At 37.4% G+C, this 24,073-nt stretch overlaps 1 protein-coding gene across 2 annotated transcripts in view; it reads right to left on the bottom strand.

Moving 5' to 3' along the window:
* Window positions 1-301: 301 nt before the first annotated feature.
* Window positions 302-24,073, bottom strand: part of LOC140137517 (uncharacterized) — a 31,975-nt gene continuing 8,203 nt past the window's right edge. The window contains exons 2-12 of one of the 2 annotated variants that reach the window (XM_072159235.1): window positions 19,773-19,970; window positions 18,392-18,634; window positions 16,660-17,087; window positions 12,638-12,861; window positions 10,768-11,206; window positions 9,734-10,032; window positions 8,853-8,942; window positions 7,322-7,402; window positions 5,798-5,863; window positions 4,654-4,856; window positions 302-4,251 (exon numbers count right to left, since the gene is read on the bottom strand). In XM_072159235.1, the coding sequence (XP_072015336.1) occupies window positions 4,119-4,251; window positions 4,654-4,856; window positions 5,798-5,863; window positions 7,322-7,402; window positions 8,853-8,942; window positions 9,734-10,032; window positions 10,768-11,206; window positions 12,638-12,861; window positions 16,660-17,087; window positions 18,392-18,634; window positions 19,773-19,948 (2,382 nt within the window). In that variant the 5' untranslated portion in view covers window positions 19,949-19,970 and the 3' untranslated portion in view covers window positions 302-4,118. The remainder of the gene's footprint in view (window positions 4,252-4,653; window positions 4,857-5,797; window positions 5,864-7,321; window positions 7,403-8,852; window positions 8,943-9,733; window positions 10,033-10,767; window positions 11,207-12,637; window positions 12,862-16,659; window positions 17,088-18,391; window positions 18,635-19,772; window positions 19,971-24,073) is intronic. The other variant, XM_072159236.1, reaches the window with a different exon arrangement.

Here is a 24,073-nt window from a genome sequence, read left to right as displayed (position 1 = left end):
AAAGCATCATGCAAAAGCCCTATTTAAACATCAAATGGGCTTTTCCATTCGAAAACAACACCCCACTGGGAGATTTTTGAATTCTGAAAGTTAATATTTCACATCCAATTATTTTCATCCATGAAAATGGGTGGAAGATTTTGGAATTTCAAACAAAATTGTCAAAATTTCAGCCAAATTGTACAAAATGCAACTGGATTTAATCAATTTCAACATTTCTCAGCTGATATTTCACATAAGCAAAAATGTTCCCACTAGATTAACCATAGGGTGCAACTGAAATTGAGATGGAAGTGAAATCTTTTAATCAAATTTGATCAAATAAATGTACTCAAAATTGTCTGGAATAATTTCCACACATTGTCATATGGTTACAATTGTCATTCATTCAGAAAGGATAACCAATACATTTTGAAGTAGCTACTACCCTGTTAGTAAGTTTATAATCCATTTTGTTCAAAATTGCCAATTTTCAAGACAAAGTCATAATTTATAAGCCATGCATGATACTTATTTCACAAATTTATGTAACAAATCCTTACAAAAGATTCATGAGAATATCCTTTTCCTGCATAAGATTGGCGTTACTTGAAAAAGCTGAAAACAGCATGAAATTGGCAAAAATGGCCCAAAATTAGGCTGCAAAGAAATACACATGAATAAATTTGAGCAGTAAAAAAACCTGAAATCAGCTGAACAATCCCATGCCTGAATGTTTAACAGCTCTCTCCAAATGAATAATGTCCAAGGGAATTAACTTCTTGAATTTCCATTTAATAGATGATAGGAAAGCAAATTCATGGGAATATCTTTATTCTCAAAAATACAGCAGTAATTTTTAGCATACTCTTACCAAATTCCTCTTACCAAGTTCCATTCAATTACTGCCAACTTTGTGTGTAGCTTACAGTTTAGTAATGTTAGGTTAAGGTAGTTCAATACAGTGTAATATTTAAATACAAACTTGTTCTCAAATAATATAAGAGAGGAATCACCTTGACATCAATTTGTTACAAAAATTGACATGTATGTTAATTTCAAGTACAAAACTTGTTCTGTTTAATGAGTTTCACTGATCATTGTTCCCTTTTCTACAACTTATTAAGAAACAACAGGCTTTTGACACCCAGGCTCCCAACTTTTTAGAATTTAAAAACAAGTCACTTGCGACCCCATATTGTCACAAATGTGCTGTATGTACCCACCTTACTCCAGGGTTTGCTCATATCCCCACATTTGAATTTGCAACCCCAAATGAAGTAGTAAACAAGTGGGATTTCCTGTGGTAATGCTCCCATAAACTTGATGTACATTCATACACTCTTTGATAGCAAGAACCAATCAGAGCAAGTGTTAGAAAAATCCAAAACATACATTGATTGTGTCAATTTCACTCCCAGCAAGTGATACGCATTTATTAACCTATAATTTGTACAGGTTGTATACCCATCAGTTTCTAGTGATGATGGACAAGACTGATACATCAAAATGCAACATATGTAGATTAATGTTATGAAAGGTCACAAAGGTTTAGATTAAATCTTTCATTGGAATATATTTTTACAGCTTGCTACGTTGTGTCTGATACCATCAGACTTCGTCAGGCCACTGACCCGCTGGGCTGGGCTGGTCATGTTATAAAAGATCATTAAACAATGAAGAGGACTAAAGAGGAGCCAATGTTGCATTTTGGAAGCAGCATCAAATTTAATGGGTAATAATCATTTTGATACACCCTGTATGTGTTGGATGTTAACATCAGTACCTCAAGGAAGCACAACACACTACATCTAATTATCCCTGAATAAATAAACACAAGCACACATAATTCAACAACTTACTACTTCTATTTTGTTTACTACTCATAATTGCTAATGTTTCCTTGAGTTACTGCATTAACACTTTGATGCACATGCAAAACACACACATCTCTATGTGCCCACTTTGTGTGCATGTATACCCATCAACGAATCCAGAAAACACTTGCATCAGTGCCTCTATGAAGCAAAACTGCAGAATTAGAGAAGGAAAACCATGACTCGACAGCCATCTTGATTGAGGCATGGAGCAAAAATTGGGGGTATTCGGGTTCCCTCGGAATGCGCTTGAGGTAATCGTTGCCATGCATGTGTGACATGGATGATGGGCGCATTAGAAAGACGCAATTGATGCGACCTGCACACGATACCGAGACGCTGCAGATGAGATGCAGAATTGTTTTTGTTTGTCTCCGCGCACAATCTGCCAAGGCCTGAATATCCTCAATTTTCTCCCCATAACATGGCGGTATAGGGAGTTCGGGTTCTCCTTCTATATTTCTGTGATTTTAAACATGTACTAAAATATCAAGTAGGATTCCTTTTGTTTCAAGGACCACACAAAGAGTATGCACTCATATAAGCAGCTGCACTACGGAACTACACACTGAACACAACACAAACACATATTTTAACAAATGCAATCCTGCTTGATATTGTACACATACCTTGCATCGTTAGTTTTACTACTCACGAGTCTTGTAATATACAATAAAATCACAGATTAAGCAGATCATTCACTAATTTGCCAAGTATTGTTTCATTAACAATCCATCATGGTTTCTATGTATCTTACATATTCATGAGGGCCATTTGTTTAATGTATGTGCACATTATGCACAACATTGTGTGCCCAATGTGGAAAGTGCAGTGACATATACAGAGCTAGAGTGAACATAGCAACTGTATCTTACACACTTTCACATATAAAGACAATTGGCCTCATTAACCCTAACCGAACCAAACATCAAAAAACCTCAATTCACAAAACATACACGCGCAGGTATCCCATGTGATGCGATTACGTCATCATGGGAACAGTCATATGGCCAACGGAAAGCTTGGCCTGCCAAGCTAGGCCCCCCGTGCCAAGGTATGCCTGTGCACGGGTGTGGCACCCGAGGGGTCACAGGTTCAAAACCGCACCTGAGAAAAAAAGTTTTATCTTCTTCTTTCTTTCTTCCTTCTTTCCTTCCCCCTTGCCAAAAAACAACTGGGGCGTTAGGGCTAACAAATACTGTAAACGTGGTTATTTTCACAAGGGTTTTAATTTTGTGTTTTTCGCAAATCGGCATATAACCGTGAATTTAACAACATACGAATAGATATATTTAGTGTATGAAAGAAAGCTCAAAATTGGAAACATAAACACACATGAAAGTGTTCAAAATGAGCAAAAATGTGAATTTAACTCCACATGAAAATAGCCACTTCTACAGTAAGGTATAACTTTGATGTGGATACAGTATTAATTATCTATTCTAAACAGGTGCAAAATAAGATGAGTATTTTATAGTGAAACTTCAGTGTTAACTTATTCAAGTATTTCATCCATTTTACTTCATCCAGCAGTTCCTCACAATGATTATGTAGTAGTTTACATATCTTCTGCTCAGAGGACACCAACTGGTTAAGAGGTACAATGAATTTTTAAAGCAGAAGGCAGACTGGCCAATATTATAGCACGAGGCTATGTACGGCAAAATAGTGAACGTCTCACTTGTTTCACCTTGCACCCAGCATTTTCATCATGTGTAATTCATCAGGGCCTAGATTTTGTCTTGGTTTGCGAGAATCAAAATCCATCATACTGTAGTCACTGCACTTACTGTATGATACAATGAGAGAAGTTGATTCTCGCAACCGATTCTTACGAGAATCGATTCTGTGATTCTCGTCAAAATCTAGGCCCTGTAATTACAGCACAAATTTGCAACTCATGCTAACCTAAACACTGAAGGTACACTTTTTGGTCCCATGAATAACAATCCAATGTGGCACATTTTCCTATTGTTACACCGAGGCTGCTTTCTACTGAAGTGTTCAGTCTCCATAGCAGTTGTACACCAAGGTTACTCCAAACATATATTGTAAACCCTATGTATATATATCCTATATACAGACATGCATATTGAGCATCTGTCAACGAGAAAAGTTTTACGTTATACTCCCAACCATATATGACCAATCAAAAAGGCTGTTCTTTCCAAACCAAAATCAAAGGATCATGTTCATTGGTCAAATGTCACTTTCATAACTCATTTAGGAAGCATCTGTGTGTTGTTTGGTCCAATATGTTCACTATGATTTGTATTTGTAGACCAAGAAGCTAGGAGTGCCTGTGTATCTTGTGGCAAACCCTTTACCATCCGGGGTAGGATCTGAAAACGCTATGTCATCCATGGTCAGAATGGACCCATATATGAAGTGATTCCTACAAAATAAAACATACACACAGAAAAAGGTAAATCAATTATCAAATATGACCAGTTCTTGATTACACATGACTGTTTCTTAAATTAATTCACAATTTAATGCAAATATAAATGTTGGTTGTATTCAAATTGAACAGTCATCATTGAACAGAACAGTCATCTAATTTTTGTAATGTTTTTCCTATTTTGCAACAATTAAAATGTTTAAAGCGTAATTATTTCAATATTTAGAATGACTTAGAGTCGGTATGTTATGGGAAATTATCGTGCGCTCAGTGTCATACTGGGTTCAGCCTTCGGCTTCACCCATTATGACACTTTGTGCACAATAATTTCCCATACCATACCTCCGCTTCCCCTAATAATAGTCTGTAATTTCCACACAAAATCCCAACACTTACCTAATGCAGTCAACCATCCGTCTTCCAATGTTTTTACGTCTCATAGTTGCAGCAACCCATATGCGACTGATGCCACACACCGCCCTCTCTGGTGTCGTCTGGCAGCACCACGCCCTCTGTTGTTCTTTGGCAGCTATCTCTTCTTCGCTGCTGCTTTGTGATAACGCTAGCTGTGGATCATTATCTGGGATCACACGATAACCCTAGTAAGCAAAAAAAAATAATGCAATAAATTGAATGCATATTTTGTGTATGTCCATATCAAAATGATGCACTTGTCGGCTCCTACATATATCCCTAGGAATAAATACCAAACTCATCTCAAGTGGAGGCCTCTTCAAATCATCCCCAAATCACATGGTTTAGGAATACAAAGAACATTTCTAAACCATGTAATATGGGGATGATTTGAAGTGACTTACACTTTAGATGAATTTGGTATTTTATTTCTACCCATTATGTAAAAATAGAAAGTGTAGCAGCCGACAAGTGCATCATTTTAATGTGGATGTACAAAATAAACATAAATAAATTTAAACCAAAACTTTAAACTTAAGTTGTTGGGTTTTTTTTTTTTTTCAATTACTTTTTCATATTGCAGGCACTTCATGGACAATTCAGGAGCTTGTGATTTGGGTCTGACAAAAATCACAAATTAGGTATCATATTAATCAATTGTGTCCTTGATTTATTCTTATATTATACAGAGCAGGAAAAAATGTGAATTTCCTGGGAATATAATCTCCAAATTTCCTTCCAAGAAGACAGGCTTCTCTATATATTTCATTATTTTTAAATCTTAAATTGCCCTTCAAACACCAAATTTCCCCACAAAAAATTTCCCAAATTCCCACTTTGAAATGCTTTTTTTAATGAAATTATCAATAATGAGATCTCTCACGCAAGATAATGCCATAAGCTGGAGATTAAGAACTTCATAATGTTATATCACATGACCAGCCCAGCGGGTCAGTTGCCTGATGAAGTCTGGTGGTTCCAGACGCAACGTCGCAATAGTTGCAAAAAGTAAGTTCCAGTATTAGATTTAATTCCAAAACTCTGTTTGAAACTACTGGATGACTAAGAACATTCATTCAAAGAAAGAAAGGTGGTTTGGGGTTAGTACAAGAGTGTAATAACTTACAGCAGTAATTTCTTCCGCAATGAGGCATCCTGCAACCTTCTTGTCCAAAGTCACAAACAGGAGTGTCTGATGGTGTTAAACGAAAACAATGTCAACATCACAATTTTAACACTGATTTTCAGTCGCATCTCAAAATGACTTTTATCAACACTTTGATTGACCACATCGTTTTTTAATATCAGTGTGATGAACATAAGATGGAGTCCATCTTCTCTGGATTAATCTTTTTTATGTAAAAACTAGAAAATTATATTCCACCTTAACCAGCAGGGAACCAAAGGATGGATCCAAAAGGATACAAGTTAGTACAGCTGCTAAGCTCCCAAACAGGGAGACATTGTGAACTTTTTAATAGAAGATGTGGAGCCATTTTGGATTTGATGTCATGAAAGGTCAAACTAAGGTAAAAAATTGAAAATCCTCCGATCTTGTTGAGAGACATACCAAATTACTCGTCTGATCACAAGAATTAAAACAATGTATAGTTTGTGCTGTCTACGACCTATCGTTATGGAGTTTTCGTACAAAACCACATTTTAAGGTAAAATGTCACTTTTTTGGTTGTACAGGAAATCTAAACTCCTCAAAAAAAGTTTGGAAACTTTCTAAAACTGCTTTATATCAGAAATATTTGAAATCTAATTCCATATTGTTTCATATCAATACAAACATTGTTCTTTCCTGTCAAAGGTGACACCAAATTTGTGACCATAACTTATTCCATGGTTGATTAACTGTCTTTGAAAGACAAGGGGGTCTCAAACAAAATGTGCCAAATCTGCCATTGTCTGCGCCATTTGTATCAGTAAACATGAATAAGGAATATCACACTTGTTTCATTAAAACAAAGTTATTAGTAACGAGTAGAGAACCCATAATGCGCTCGCAACAGCATTACATCTTCTTCTCATGCTTCTTATCAACCTGGTCACACCTTCCTGAGGGATGGATTTCCACTCTTCAAGCAAGATCTGTCTTAAACCAGCCAAGGTGGTTTGATCTGTCACTCATGCGCACAACCCGACCAAGTTGGTACGGGGTACGCCCAGAGCTTTAAGAGTTAAGTCCGGGTTATTGGCTGGCCATTCCAATTGCTTCTTCTTGCAGGAAGTCATTTACAAGCCTTGTGTGGTCGAGCATTATCATCATGTAGAACAGCGTTCGGTCCAAGGTTTTTCATAAATGATAAATGACTTTTCATCCATTCTTTTATTCATGCATTAACCTACTCATTCATTCATTCATTCAAAGCAAGGAGATGAGTGCAGATAATGGTCAGTTTGGATCATTTTCTTTTCGCCCCCTCTTTTTCTTTCAAAGAAAGTTACTCAGCCGTGGAATAAGCTATCGTCACAAATGAGGTGTCATATTGTTGATAGGAAAGAACAATGTATTCACTGATATGAAACAATATGGAGATAGTTGTCAAAACTATTTGATATACAGCTGTTTTTGAAAGTTTCCAAACCTTTTTTGAAGAGTTTATTTAGCCAAGATGTCATTTCGATCTTCATCAATTCTTACCTTTAGTGATTGTTTATCAGCAATACTATTGCCTTCTAAGAAGCCCAGCTCATGATCAACCAACTCTCGTACTTCTTCAATCTGTTAAAAGAATACAATCCACTGAATGAAATGCTTGGGCAATTTTGAAAAAGTCTCACATCATATTCATATAATAAGACATTTTCTTAAAAACATTTTCCCCTATATCATTTATCTTCAGCCTTTTGAAGCAGTCAGCAGTACCAGTTTATCTGTTGGGTAATTAGGGTCTTAGGAAAACCCAACAAATAAGATATTTGATTTTCCATCAAACGGACAATAAAAATGATAAGAACATATGTGACATGATCAAGGGAAATGAGTCAGATGTTGCTAATTTTGATTTTGAGATATTGGCAAAGAAAGTGTTAAAATCCTTTTGTTTCACATTGTTTTCAGCGATTAATCGAGTGATGTTACTTCGCAAAGAAAAGTCGTATCAACATGGGGTTTTCAGTTTCTGAAAGCTCTAAATGTCCTCTTTAGAAACATATGTAAAACTCATTTTCTACCAGGGTCGACATATGACTCATTCCCCTTGATCATGTCACATATGTAAAATAAAGCTAGATGGAGGAGGTGCAAGCATGTGACTTGTCCTTTACAAACATTATGCATGCTGAAGAGGAATGTGACATCAAACCAATACTGAAGTGGTCCAGAAACCCATATTCGGGCCTTAACTGGAGGAGTCCAGGAACAATGACTTGCAGCAGCAGGCTTTGCCATTTGAAATTTGCAGGGGAACTTTTAATTGCTCTCCTTGAGTGCTATAGGAGAGCACTAGGAGAGTAATTTTACTGTACCGTACTGTATATATGTGGTTATTATTGTTACACCAAAGGTAGGCGAGCAATAAAAAGCTCTCTTCAGCTTTATTTGAGGGGAGTGATGGGAGCAATTGCTCTAGCTCTCCTCAAACGGCAAAGCCTGGAGCAGAAGTGCTGCCAAAATTGAAGGAAACACATAATTTTGTATGTTGCTGAACCCAATCTAAAGCAACAATTAATACAATACAATTAAAGTCCCATTCAGTGATTCAAGCGAAAGTATAAAAAAATTAAAATTGTGTATAAATCCCTTAAATGAGAAGGATAAGTCTTTAAAATTGTCATTAGGTATTTCTGAAACGAAAAATTTGGGCAGAAAAACAAGGAAACTGCATTATTGACAAAGTTGAAGCCCCATTGGCATTGAAAAACATGTAGCTAATTTATATACTGTCAGTATAAATTACAGATTCATGTAAAATGTCTTATTTTGTCTTTCATACATGGTGTTCGACTGAACTACTAGCAGGCTATGTTAGCACATCTATGACAATGACAAAGGTACCAATATCTGAATTTTGATGATTTTTACGATCATCCTAGCAGGCTATGTTAGCACATATATGACACTGACAAAGGTACCAATATCTGAATTTTGATGATTTTTTCAATCGTCCGAATGAGCAAATCACTGAATGGGCCTTTAAATTGTTTTGTAAGATGTACATGTATATACTAACCTTTTTTAAGGCATATTTTGGTGAATCGCTTGTTATTATCAAAATTCGACCATCATGAAACTCATGTAAAACTGTCTCTGTCTTCCAACCCTGTGTAAAAAAAAACCAATTGAAACATGCAACTTGTATTAGAAAACAACTACAACATGATTAAACATCTTAATATGTAAAACAGAGTTGAATAGCTAAATAAGGTAAATGCATTCTTTCTGGGATGTAAATGGGCAACATATCTATTTCCTGAAAATCCATCTGGTCCTTGGACAGGTGACCGAGGGGTTGCATGTGGTATTGAACATGTGGGGGACTTGTCCCGAGTATAGGCTGCAGGGTATCACAATAAAGTTTTTTGGATCTTTTTATGACAAATTATCATCTTCCAATTCAGGATAAATTTTTTTTACATTCTGAATTTTCTTTTTTGCCAAATTTCCAGAATTCTGGTAATTTCCGAAAGATTTACATCCCTTTTTTTTTGGGCAGCATAAGGCCTGTATTCATAGACTGTTCCCTTGTGGCGTGTGCCCTTATTCCGTGTTCACTTGTTCCCATTTGACCTGCCACACAGACTACCTATGGATATGGCCACTAAGCAAAACAAAGGTTCGTTGTCTGTGTGGCAGGTCACATGGGAACAAGTGAACACGGAACAAGGGCACACGCCACAAGGGAACAGCCTATGGATACAGGGCCTAACCGGCACATTGTAAGGTGTTGGATTTTTTCTATTGTCACCATTTCTGGTTACCCCATCCAGAGTCTCTTGGTTTTTCTATGACGAAGGAAAAGCTGTTTAAATGGTCTGTTCAATTTTTATAAAAAATGACCAAATATTTTTCCCAAAGAACATCTTGTGGTATTGCCTATCTTCATTTCCTTACCGGAAATTTCACATAGGTGAGGTACTTCTTGTGGAATTTAGAATGATTAGCCTCATCCTCAGGATGCGCATGTGTGTACACCATACTGCACGTCTTGCATATCGTGGTCCCAAACTTCTTCTGTCCCGCGTCCAAGGTCAGCTGATCTCGTCCGTCTTTGTCTGTAAGCTTCTTGAGGATCGGTGATCGTTTCCTTGACGACTGTGGAGTGCTACGTAGCGAGGGGCTGGTTGGTGGGGTGAACATGGGAAACATTCTGGGCTGTTCCTTTACTTTACTTAAGGCATTTCTTGGTGATTCTACAAAGACAAATAAAATTATAATTACAAAGGTTAATTTTTGTAATTGAAATGCTGGTGGCATTCCATAATACATACATCACACATCACAGACAAAAGTGTTGGTATAAGTTTTAATATGAAAGAATCAGCCATACAGGTCCTGGTAAATTCCATGGGCAGATGTCAATTTTCTTAAAAACACTAGGTCTTCAGGAGGGTTACATTGGGGCACTCACCAGTTACCAACAACTTTTTTCAAATCCACAACCTAAAAGTTAGACGTCCACTCCATGCTTAAAATTATAACCTTTCACATCTTAATAATCGGGGATGTAAATGGGCAACATATCCATTTCCTGAAAATCCATCTGGTCCTTGGATAGTTAGAAGACAAAGTTGCTACGTCGGCACGCAAAGAAGGTAATAAAAGTGGTTTTCCAAGTAAAGTGTTGGATGCGAGCCGTTAGACCAATAGGCCTATAAAATAAATGCTGTGTCAGACAAAAGTCTTTAAACATGGCAAAAGTTCCAAGTCAGCAAAAACATCTGAATCCAGCATCACATAGGTAGACAAGGGCTTGTGTGCGGTATTGAACTTGGGGGGGGTGTCCGGGAATAGTCTACAGGGTATCACCCCCCTCCTTAATAAGTTTTTTGGCTCTTTTGATGAATTCATCATCCAATATCTTGAATTACGGTAATTTCTGGAAGATTTTTATCCCTGAAAAATATATCTACACTTAAATTTCATACCTTGTGAAGTCAGAGAAGACGATTCGGGTGTATCTGGCTGGGTACCTCTCCGTAATCCAGATGACTTCGCTGGTGATCCACCTGGTCTCCTAGCTGGTGACTTTCTTACTGATGGTGAAGCTGCTAATAGAGACTTCCTTGGTGTGGATCCCTTCTTGCTTGATGTTGCAGCCTTTGTTGGTGTTGCAGCCTTTGTTGGTGTTGCAGCCTTTGTTGGTGTTGCAGCCTTTGTTGATGTTGCAGCCTTTGTTGGTGTTCCTCTTCTTGGAGATGCTGTCTTACCCGGTGATGCCAGTCTCTTTCTGCTTGGTGTATTCTGTCTTTGTGGTGATCTTCTAGGTGTTGATGAGGAAGATGAATCTGTCCTTTGTGATTTGCTGGGTGTTGATGACTTTGCTGGTGATGGCGAGGCTAATCTTGGTTTCTTTGTCTTTGGAAGCTGATAAGAGAAGGAACCACAACAGTATCTTTGCTAATAATTGAGATTTGCCCATATGTTTTAAATAATTGCCAGTCGCAAATTTGACCATAAAAAAGTCTATTACAGCTTCAGTGAGGTCAAATGATGTCGGTTTGGCCTTCATTGAGTTATCTTCTGAGTTCGAATATAACTTTACAAAGGCTATATAGAATCTATACTCAAAGGTAGTCCCCTTTTGCCCATCCCTCAGGATCAAACTCCCCATCCATTCTTTTCAGCATACCTGAACAAGATATTCTTTAACACACAAATAGCGTGTGTATGCGTGTTCACACACTTTGGTAACAACGTATCCCTTCAAATCCAAAGTGAAATGTCCAACGTCTACAAAATCTTAAAAACATACACGTTCATACCGTAAAACCCTGTCTACAAGCATATAGTGTGCTTCTGATGAAAGTTACATTAATCCAGTCGCCATTATGGGGTTTGAGGAAATAAATTACGGATCCAAGCATATACAAACAAGTATTATTTTATGACCGATCAATTGTATTGGTATATTAACGCTTGCTTCGAATTAATTAAGCTTTTATAATAAAACACTATATATGCTTGTAGACAGGGTTTTACGGTATATTCCATGATTTGATATAGAAATACCCGATATGTTCATCTGTTGGTGATAGAAGAAATTTACCCTAGTTATTATAAGAATGAACCATGGGATTAGTTGCAACTATTTCGTACCAATTATTAAAAAGCCCATGCTGTGTTACCCTAGTGAAAAGGAGCGCCTAATTTTGTCTTCTATAATATTTTTCACTCTGATGCGGCAGTGACATCAACGTGTTGAGGCAGCTGTTTTGAGCGCACATATTTGCACAGCGTCATTAAGCATATGCGTGCATACACCAGAGCTCAGAGCATCCGCTAGCTACTTGAAGCTGTGCCTAATGAAAAGCGCACTGATGTCACTGCCACATCAGGGTGAACTAGAATTTTGCGGTTTTTGACCTGCGCGGTTTTCGACGCAAAGCGTTGGCCGCAATGCCTCCACCTTGAAGCCCATTATTTTAACCAGTGCAATTTCACTTGACCCAAAAATGACCTTCACAGTATCTGCCTCACTAAGGTGGCCATTCCCACCAAATTCATGAATCTCCAGCAGTCTATGGCGATTTGACCCCAGATGACCCTGAATGACCCCAAAATGACCTTGACACTTTTACCTTGTCTCAGTGGTCGTCCCCACAAAATTTCATGAATCTGCGACAATCTATGGCGATTTGACCCCGGATGACCCCAAATATATAATACCTCCGGTGGAGACATAAAAATGGTATAGACATGTGAAAAAACCCAACTTAAATAAACCAAATAAACCCAAACCCAAATAAACCCAAACAAAAATAAACAGAAGAGAAAATGACAAATGAGCCAGCATACCTCAACAGATTCCAAACTCTGTTCCTTCGTCTTCATCCTTCGTTTTCTTGGTGACATCTTTGGCGTAGCACTGACAAAATCTTCATTTTCATCAAAGCTGCTGTCGATGAGGTCCTGTATTCTCTGCTGGATATCGGTCACTTCCTGGTCCACGTCATCCATTGTGTCCTCGCCAAAATCCAAACCACGCACTGCAATGGCTTTGTCGTCGTCGGCTTCCTCTGCTGATAGACATTAAATAAATACATTTTAGGATTATAATCATTCAACAAATAAACTGAAGAGAATCTGGTGAAGCTATGAAGTTCTGAGCTACAAACACAACACTGAAAACTACAGTGCTCCATCTAAGAAGGGAATTCAAAACCAACAAGGATGGTAATTGGACCATCAAAACTCATTTGAAGACACAGAGTGGTGATTAAGAGGAAGTGCTTCGACCTCCACACCAACTTATTCTCCCACATGCGTTTGGAAATGATATGAAAATACTTGATATTTTGTTGATGTTATTTCATTTTATCTTATCATTATTTATTTTTTTGGGTGTGTGTTTTGCTTAAAGGGGGGTAACCCTATTGGTTTTGGATATGGATTGTTTTTAAAATTACATATCATATCAAATATCGTCCCCTTTATGCAGCTGTGTGAAAAAACGAGAGCATTTTCAGCGTAAATGTGAATAAATAACAAAATTTGCAATCCAATATCTTGGTATGCGTGAACTGCATTCTGGCCAGGCAAGCAATAACATGTGCCGTAATTCCCGTTCGTCATGTGCTGTGCGTGCGTGGTTGCACTGACAACCAAGCTCCACCAGGTGCACGTTCCGAGAGTGACATTTTCATATACCACTCCCCATAACCGGTGTTTTTATGCTTGTCGTATCGTTCATGATAGATTTTTGTGTATAAATTATGGCATAATGGCAATAGCCAATATTGAAAGCAAAACAGAAATGCCCGTGTACGACAATGCTGCAAATGCCCGTATTGAGCGTTTTTAAATCTTTTTTCGTACCGATTCAGAAAAAAAAGAAACAAAATATATTTCCCTTGCAATATGTACATTTCAAATGAATGTAAAAAAGTTTGGGTTAAAAATGGAGAAGAAAAAGAAACCTGCCACCCTGAGTTTTGAACCGGGTACCTCTTGCATAAGTTGCATAAAAGCATAACGCGCTAACCAACTGCGCCAATCAGGCCGCTACCACCATCTTGGATATTTTAGAACTTTATAGTGTCTGAAGTCTCTTCAGCAGTTAGTGTGGTTCGCTCTTTTCACACAATGTGAATGACGCAAAACCAAACTAGCTATTGAGGAGACTATAATTATCTATGATAAGCCTGTCCAGAATTCAAGAAATTGGTAGCCACCAAGGAAGCTATTTTTGTGTGAATTCTCTGATTTCTCCGGAAATATATGTACATCGACTTGGGTCGCAGCCCTCGATTTAAGGATCTGAAGGGGCACTGCAACTTTTTTAGGGCAAGTTGATAATTGCCTTGGATTTTCACTCAAAAGGCAAGGCAGCACGGCAATTTGTAATATTTCAAAAGGGCATCAAGGCAACTGTTGAAAATTTGAGAAGGGCACCAAGGCAATTTTTCAAAAGCGAATAGATGCATTGCTGTCAGCTGAATTCGACACCAAATAAAGTAAAATTCGACTCTCAACTTTACACTAAAACTAACCTGCTTGCTCAAAAAACCTGCTTAAATAATACAAAGCAATCAAAAATCAACAGTTTAATTTACTTAAATTTTGCGATCCCTAGTTCTGAGCTGCAAAACTGACTCGAAACAGCGATGAAACAGCTGTAACTTTGGTAATAATATTGATCAAATTCGCGGGATAAAAACTATTTCGTGCAAAACATATCTAGAGATGGGCTCACATGTACAAGATAAGATGATACCGGAAGGGGGATCGCCATCGGTTTGCAATGGGAAGTCAATGTTTGCTCATCGAGAGATCAATAATTAATTTGCCCAGCGCTCGGATTTTGTTCACGACACGAGGAAGCTTTAATAGTTACTAACAGCGTTTCTGATTGGTCGATAGTAGGCTGAAGGTATTTCTCTGACAAATCGAGAAAATGAAGTCAGATTTCTAGCAACCAGATAATGTATAAAAGCCGATGTGATTGGCTGAATATGTAAGCTTACGTAGGGGTAATGAATATTAACCCTAACACCCAAAAATCTTACAAAATCTTACGATGAAAAAATCTGCGCATGCATGAATCCCAGGGTCTGCGATGACGAAATCACCCTAAGTGTTATATGCGCCGCGGAATTGCTGGCGGGCTGCAATAACCTGTGTAGCTACCGGTCCGTGATCGTGTGCTTGGCATGTGAGGGTCAAAGGTTGAATCCGGGGTGCCAAGTCAAAATTCTTCTTCTCCTTGACTTTTTCGGATCTTCTTTGACTTCCGATCCCAAAAAGCAGGGTCCAGCAGGGGTAGTGCTAGGCTGCATTTTGGGGTCCCGGACCCACCAAAATAGAGTTCGGACCCCCTGTTTTTATATTTTCTGTGAGTTCAGGGGTCCCTGCAGACCCCAGTTTTTCAATCTAGCGCTAACGCAGACATACTATTTATGCTACATTTGTGCAACTCGGACTCACCAAACTCTACTTCGGACCCTCTAATTTTCTGCAAGTTCGGGGTCCCTGCGGACTCTGGAATATTTTGTTCTAGCGCTACCCCTGGGGTCCAGTGTTAGGGTTAATTGACAACAAACTAATGTGTATACTGTGATTGATAGCTGGGTTATGATCAATTCTGTGGTTACGATGCTCAAAATAGCGATCGTGTTCAAGATTTTCGATTTAATTTTACACAATTTTGGGGGGTCAGTAACCAGTACTTTTAATGATTTTATAATTGAAGGGGCAAGTAATTTCTCATATCCCTGAGATATCATTGGTAAAACTGAGAACAGTTTTTGCATCCATAAGTACAAAACAATAAGATTTTGAAATTAAGTTCAGCTGGGCTTCTAGCTGTTCTGGGGCGACCACTATTGCCAGCATTTCTGTTAACAAATTCTACATACTTCTCAAAGTTATATTCTATTATGTAATCATTTCTACCACTTCGAATACCCCATTGTTTAAAACTAACTATCATAAGATCATCGTCCATGGTTCAACTCTATTCAGTCACTTTTGTAACATTTTAGACAAAAGTGGCCCAAGCGGTTTTAAGTTTAGATTAAACAATTGGCCATATCTTCACTTTTATACCGTCGATTTTATTGGAACAAAGCTTAGCTGGTGGCTAAAGAAATTATCTTGATAGACATATAAATATCAAACCACAAAATAAGCGACATACTTGTGTCATTCTATTTTCAAAATTGTACAATTTTTATTGTTACACCCTGTATATGTTAAGAAATGAGGTACATTCTAGCGGTACTATTTTCTTATCATAAATAACGTACCGCTTGTCTTCCGAGTCACTGAAATTCCAGTGTAGTAACTGGATTCCTTGCCCCTATAACTTTTGTTATCAGTACAATGTTATTATTTTTTTAGAAAAATGCAAAAATAGTCACATATTTATCAAGGGGTGTAGTACCACCTTAATACTCTAAATTCTTAGGCCCTTCGCACTTGATTATTAGTTTCCTGTTTAAGATTTTGAAAAAGGGACGAGGTGACTTTTAATTATTAATTATTAATTATCTTTTATTTTCTTTATTTAGTTTGAACTATTACAAGCAACTATTGACTCGTTTTGACTTGAGCGGGCATTTAATTATTTCACAACAATATTTGATTTTATAAATAAGTGAAGGTGGAGTTGTACTCCTTGTTTATTCATCATTATTGTCTATATTATTAAAGTCAGAAAATGGCAAGTAGAAGTACTTAAAAGTTATTTTAAAGGAGAAAATTAGAAATAAAAATAAAATAATTAATTATTTTCAATTTCGGACGCGGGCGGTAAACAGGAAACTAATAATCAAGTGCGAAGGGCCTTATTCATGTACATATATATATATTATACATACCTTGATTCTTTCTTGGAGAAGATTTCCTAGGACTTGGAGACTTCTTTGGCCTGGCAGTTTCTTCTTTTGCAGTGACCTTCTCACTTTTCTTTGCCGATTTACTGGCCGACTTTGGCTTCTGCAAGCCCTGCTGTTGCATGTACAACTGAATTCCCTTCTTAGCTGATGTGGCCTTCCATGGGCTCCGTTTAGGAATGCTTCGTCGTGGAGACTTCTTGGGTAGTTTTTTTGATGGGCTTTTTCTGGCGACTCTTTTAGGGCTCACAGCTGGGCTCTGCGGTGTTTTACTTGAAGTTTTAGGTTTGTTCTGAGCTTTTGGAGTCTTTTTGACAACACTTTTAGTTTTTCTTGCTGATTTTGTTTGTTTTCTGGCCTTTTTCACATTTGTTTTCTGAGAAGCAGCTGCTGCCTTCTTCCTTGGAGATACACTAGAATATAAATTAGATGAAAAAAAACACATTTATGTTCATGCCTGGAAAAAATGTGGAAAGTGGGAAGCTCCTTCCCGGGAAATTTGGAAGTTTGGAGGGAAATTAAGGACCTTAACAAAGAACAGGGTCAGAAATTCGCAACCAAGTTCGAGAATCCTTTTGGATTCTCCCAGTGGAATTTTGCAAGAATCCATGGATTCTCACCATATAACTTTGCACGATAAACTGAAATATTTACGAGAATCCATTCAGATTCTTGCAATTTTGATGACAAGAATCTTTGCGAGATTGAATTCTCAGATTCTGGACGATTTTCTGACCCTGAAGAAATTCATTAAAATGCGGAGGGAATTTTGAATTTTTGAAGGGAAATTTTGAGCATCTTCCAGTTTTCATTTTACCTGCCCTTAAAATTATAATGCTCTGCATGCTTCATACAGCCACAGGCTTCACCACTGAATCAATACTAGACTTGATGGGGTGACTTTACTAGTACTAGGCATGTTTGTACTCATTTTAATGCATCTTTTATGCTGATTCTAAATATGGTCATAAAAATGTACAATTCTGAAAATTTTCAAGAAAATTTGGAACTTTTCATCTGCAGTCGATGCCCATGTGGAGAGGGTTGATTGCCGGTTGAATTCCATGTGCTGTAAAAGATGATTAGCTTATCCCTATAATAAAATAATAATATATAAATAGAAATTGTACTCATTTTGATTATATTGCATTATGTTTGTTATTGAGCGTCTGGGGAATAAATTATACAAAATTAGCTGGGCTGACTATATCAAACTTAATACCAGTACTCTTTTCTCCAGACAAGCAGTTAACACAGACTTCCAGCAATCCCGTATACCCTTCAGTGAAATGCATAAAGGCCCATATAAAAATAGTAAAAATAACAGATGTGGAAATAGGAGTATAAACTGACTAGTAGATATCAGTTGTAGTCCAACTAATTCATGGCATATTAGATGGCCTAGGGGAAAGTTGGCCCATATTTGCAAGACTATCCTTGCCTTCAAGGTGAAACAAACCTACTCATGTTACCCTCTGGCCATGGGCTGGCCTGGTGTCAGATCTTACCCAGGGAAAGATGACATTCCAATATTGGCCTTTAAAGAGAACCCTAGCTCAGGTTAAGCATGAACTTGACTTAAGGCTAAAATATGACTCATAACTTTAATACTCATCATTTATCTTTTCTTGCCTATAAAAGAGAAGCAAAAAAAACATGTTTGCCAAAAAACAAAATGTCAAAAATATTGAACTCCACATACTGTTTGCTAACTCACTTTTTACTACTCCCTAATGTAGTAGCATCATCTGCAGATTTGTTCAGTTTTTCTCTGAGCTGCTTTCTTTCCAGTGGTGTTAGGTACCTGACCTTATTTTTAGCGCTGTAGAAACTCTTGGCTCCAATCTTCTGAGGTGAGTTCATATCTGATTCGTCCGATTGGCTGCTACTGGTGAAAGAATAATGGCTACGAGATGAGGCTCGCTTGGAAGGAGAGGATTTCTTCACTGATGCCAGTGTTCTAAAATACAAAAAAATTATTAATAAAAACAAAGTGTTATCTTTGACATGTAGAACCCTACTACATGCATCATACATATATTACAATTTTGGTACATTTTACATACGCATATTTATTATTTATAATTTTGGAATTTTCATATGTGACCGTCACAAAACGCTCGTAAAGTTGGACTCCGGGCAATTTTGTTTTATTTTGTGTTTAAAAAATATATATCATATGCTTTAAAATAATATTATATAATATATCATTTGACTTCAAAAGATATCTAGAAGCGGAGTAATGGTTTGTTAAACTTTGCTCCTTCAGTAAAAAGTACCTTTATATTTCGGTGCTAATGTCTATTTTTCCACATTGCTGCTAATAAAGATCAAACAGTCATAATTGGTGGTCACTTCAAATCATCCCCAAGTCAACCAGGTTCAAGAATGTCCTCTCATTGTTAATTGTTAAATCCCATCACTTGAACTGGATTTAGCCAAAGCAAACAAAGACTAGACCGATTTAAGAATTCTATATATTCTAAGCTTATTATCCTCTTCAACAATAGGATTAATGATTGGTTTAAAGTTTTTGAATGGCACTAACAAAATGAGGAACATGTCGCACACACTTGAGGTACATATGAATACAACCTTTATGCACATTTTGGGCTGTAACTCAGAATACAATTTGCCGACTTTACGAGTGGTTTGTGATGGACAGTCACATATTACAAAACCAAAATTTTGACATTTACTTGTCAGTTTCTTAGGTCATTGACGACATACTTCTTCAAAGTGATGGGATCCCATCATCCTGTCTGCGGAAAACACACCTCCATCCTGGCTGAGTGAGTCAATGTTCTTTGTTTGCCGCACACCTGTACAAGCCAGTAGTATGCCCTTTCAGAATGGCCCATTCACATCAAGAACAAAGACATACTACTGGCTTGAACAGGAACGCGGCAAACAGAGAACACCAACACATTAGCCAGGGTGTCTCAAAACTACCAAACTTGTGACTCATTTCATGGTAGCACTATTGCAACCACTCTTTCAGTATAAATCACTCACAAGAAAAACTGAAGGAGAGCTTTCAGGAGAGTGATTACTTGCTCACCTTAATGATCAAAGCCCGACACATAAATACTACATACCTGCTTGAGGCACTTGCTTTGGGAGACAAATGAATGTCCAGATCAGACAACCAATCAGGAGTGTCCATTTTACGTGGTGACTTCCGTGGAGAAGAATTCCGTGGTGGAGTTGCATCGACGGCTGGAGTGGCTGTTGACTGCTGCTTACGCTTTCTGGCTGATGCGCGAGTACTCATCGTGGATGCACCTGGATATAACCTTGGGATAAATTATGCAAGAGAAAATAGGGATTCTTTTTTTTATATACAGATAATATATTTTGTTTCTAAAATGTTAATATCTGGACTGGCTTTTCTAACTTGATTCAAATTTCACTGATGACATTACTGGAAAACCACCTAAAACAATATTATGTTATTATGTACTGTGTTGTGTAGCCAAAATCAAATCATATTTTTTTAAAATTTAAATCAGATTTTTAAATATTTTTCTCCCAACCACATAACATCCACTAAAGTCAACCACAGTGGCTCAACACAATGCCTATGAGCTGGCAATTCCAATAAAATAAAAATCAAACAAATTGTCACTCAATGCAAAATACTGTTGATGTAAATCACAAAACATTTACAAGATGGATAGCAATGAATACAACAAACTCCTGACAGACAACATAACAAAGAACTATAAATTAGCTGACGAGAACACTGTCAATGAAATAGACAAGGAATTTAATGAAATAGCCAGGAACCTCAACTTATCTGAAAGGATTAATCAAACTGCAAAGAAAGATGCATTCATCACTTTGAAAGATCATAAGGACAATTTTGAGACCAATACTAAGTGTAGACTCATTAATCCAACAAAGAGCGAAATTGGCAGAGCAAGTAAGATAATGTTGGACCGTATAAACAATGAGATTAAGCTAAAAACAAGAGTGAATCAATGGAGGAGCACAGATGCTGTTCTAGACTGGTTCATGAATCTACCAGAACAATGCGCTAACATTCATCACATTTGACATTGTAGACTATTATCCGTCAATTTCTGAGAACCTCCTCAAGAAGATACTAGAATGGGCCAATACGTTCACGAAAATAACAGAACTGGAATATGACACCATTATGCATTCTAGAAAGACCCTGCTCTTTGACAACGACGGCAGAGCGTGGATGAAACGTGAAACCAACAGCACATTCGACGTGGCCATGGGCGCCTTCGATGGAGCGGAAGTATGCGAGCTCGTAGGTTTATTTATACTCCACGAACTAGAATCCAACCTGGGCATCGAAAGTGTCGGTTTGTACCGAGATGACGGACTTGCGGTATTAAGAAGGTGCTCCGGAAGCAAAGCGGACAGAATAAGAAAGCAAATTACCAAGCAATTCCAACAATTCGGTCTCAAAATAACAGTAGAAACGAACCTAAAATCGGTCAACTTTCTCGATGCCCACTTAGATCTCAGGGATGTGAGTCACAAACCATACCGCAAACCTAACAACCCACCAGTCTACATCAACACTAAATCCAACCACCCTACTGTAATAACCAAGAACATACCGGCGGCCATTGGTAAAAGAATTTCCAACTTATCTTCAAATGAGGATATATTCAACGCAGCAGCTGACACATACAACAACGCTCTGAAATCTTGCGGTTATACAGAAGCTATCAAGTTCAGCAAAAGGGAAACAACACAAAGAAGCAATAATAACAAAAGGAACAGAAAGAGAAAAGTGATATGGTTCAATCCACCATATAGTATGAATGTGAAAACCAATGTAGGGGGGGCTTTTATAAAACTGATCAAAAAGCATTTCCCCAAAGGTACAAAGTCTTTTGGGTCGATCCTTCATGTAATTATTTCGTGTAATCTAATCCTAACTCTAACCCTAATCCTAACCCTAACCCTAAGCCTAATCCTAATCATAACCCTAATCCTAACCCTAACCCTAATCCTAACCCTAATCCTAACCCTAAACTAACCCTAACCTTAACCCTAACCCTAACCCTAATTTCGTGTAAAATTACATGAAGGAATAACCGTCTTTTGTCACGTTTGTCATCACAATTTCAAATGGAAACAGTTCAGGCCAAGAACACGATCATGTCAGTAAATGAATATTTTGTTCTGGGACTGATTATTCAGACTAGATTTCAACAAGCTGAAGTACAGTAACTTCAAGCTTAATAATAGGGATGCCCACTGTCAATACAGTTGTCACTAAAACGGTTTCCCATTTACTGTATGCGTGCACTTGCCCATGTATTGTCTATGGAAAAACAGATCGATGCAGGAAATCCCAGGCCTGTTAAATGGCGTACAGTACTTGTTGTGATCCAAATGTAGGCCTACTTGTATATCAGGGCGTTTCAAGAAATTCCTGATTCCACCATAAAACATTAACCAAACTCTTTCCTGATTGGTCAGTAAATAGAGAGGACCTTCCTTTATCACAGTATCAACTTTTTTTAAAGAAAAATTTAATGAGATGAGAACTACAACAGGTTGAAGTGACACCATTCTGTGCATCAGGTGTTGAAATGCAATTATCTCCGAATTTGGATTGATTCAGACAAGCAAACTTACATACTCATAAAATTTAACTATTTTTGAAGACAAAATGTACAGGATGTTAAGAAATTAAAGAATGTTTAAGCCTGCCAAAACCCATCTCAAATTATGCACTTCTGACCACCATGTCCATTTTAGATATGCTACATCATGGCTTCCATGCACACATAGTATATTGCTCAATGTAGTAAAGATAACCTTTGAGTTGGAGCAAATTTCTCAAAATTGGAAGTGATTAACTTATGTCATGATGAAATATAATCATTTTTTAAGATAAAATGTGCTGACCTTAAAAGATTTAACAATGTTTAATACGGCCGCTATTCATTTGAAATATGGCACTTATTGTTCAGCTCCTCTATGGAGATATTTTCCATGGCAGCCATCTATGATCATACTTGAGGTTCCACCAAACAAACCATGGGTTTTGAGGTCTTATATTTTTTGTTGTACAATGTATGTCAACAAACTCGTTTAAATTTTCAGGATGATCTTATTTCATGTGGTTATAAGCACATATAATGTTCCAGATAACGCTAGTTATTAAATACATTAAGAAAAAGCACCTTAAAATTGCACTTTCTGTTAGTATTCCTTTTTGGACTTAAACTTGTTAACATGTTTTAGCAGCCCTATATAAAACTGTGACACTCATATTTCTGGAATGAAATGTCCGATTAAAATTATTTAAACACCAAAATGTTACTTTCATCAATTTCCAGCCAATAAGTTAGGTCTGAATCAATTTAAAAGTACTTCAATTTTTAGTGGATATGCCTCAATACCCATTGAACCAACTGATGGACTTGAACTTGGGTCATGTGTGTTACACCCGCAACAAAAAGACTGTAGTGTATCTACATCATGTAGCCTTGCTCGAGAAGTCTAGCCCCAAATTTGCTCACCTATAGCTTCACATTCGAGGCTAGAATCCATTCGTCGGCAGAGTGCTACACTATCGTAAGTGCTATTGTTTGCAGCACAATCCCCTCAGTGTATAATGTTGATGTTCTATTTTACTTGACTAATAGTACGAGGAAACCATACCGTACTTAGCTCTGCTAGTACGGTATGGGAGGATCTGTATGCAGAAAGCTAACGCAACGTAATTTCAATTAGAGCAATTACGAAAACATACAAGGCTCCAGAAGCTTAATTAAATATCTGCATGTTTGTCATAATATTAATTACACGGGTTGTTGTACTTCTTAACGTTCATGTTTGAAATTGTAATTAATACTCCATTATGAATCCAGAAAAAAATAAGTTTTCCAGAGCACACAATTCCAATGCAACTTCAACATTTAGTGCCGCCGTCATGCACATATTTTTGGGGGGCTTTAGGGGCGCCAGCCCCCCGGGGTAAAAGTAGGGGGCGGCAAAAAAGAAGGGGCGGCGGAAGATAAAGGGGTGGCAAAAAGAGTAACAAAAGAAAAAAGGGCGGTACTTAAGGAGCGGCAAGAATAATTATGAAAATAGAAGGGCAAAAAATTAGTGATGTGGTCGGCACCGTTTTTTATTGTCGACATGTCGATATAATTCGTATACCGACGTCGACAGTGTGTCGACATAAAAAAAAAAAAATTCTAAAAAAAAAAATGCCAATTTTTTTTTTCAAAGTTGGAAAAAGTTGTACATTTTAATTACTTTTGTTTCTATTGAACAGCTAGCAATGCATACTAATTCAATGTGTCCCTGACTGTTCAATAGAAGCAAAGGTAATCAAAATGTACAAGTTCATCAACTTTGTAAAAAAAATTGGCATTTTTTTTTTTTTTTAGTAGCA

Source organism: Amphiura filiformis, chromosome 17, assembly GCF_039555335.1.
Source record: "Amphiura filiformis chromosome 17, Afil_fr2py, whole genome shotgun sequence".
Classification (NCBI taxonomy): Eukaryota; Metazoa; Echinodermata; class Ophiuroidea; order Amphilepidida; family Amphiuridae; genus Amphiura; species Amphiura filiformis.
The sequence above is the reverse complement of the archived record's forward strand: the minus strand, read 5'-3'. Positions and strand labels throughout refer to the sequence as shown.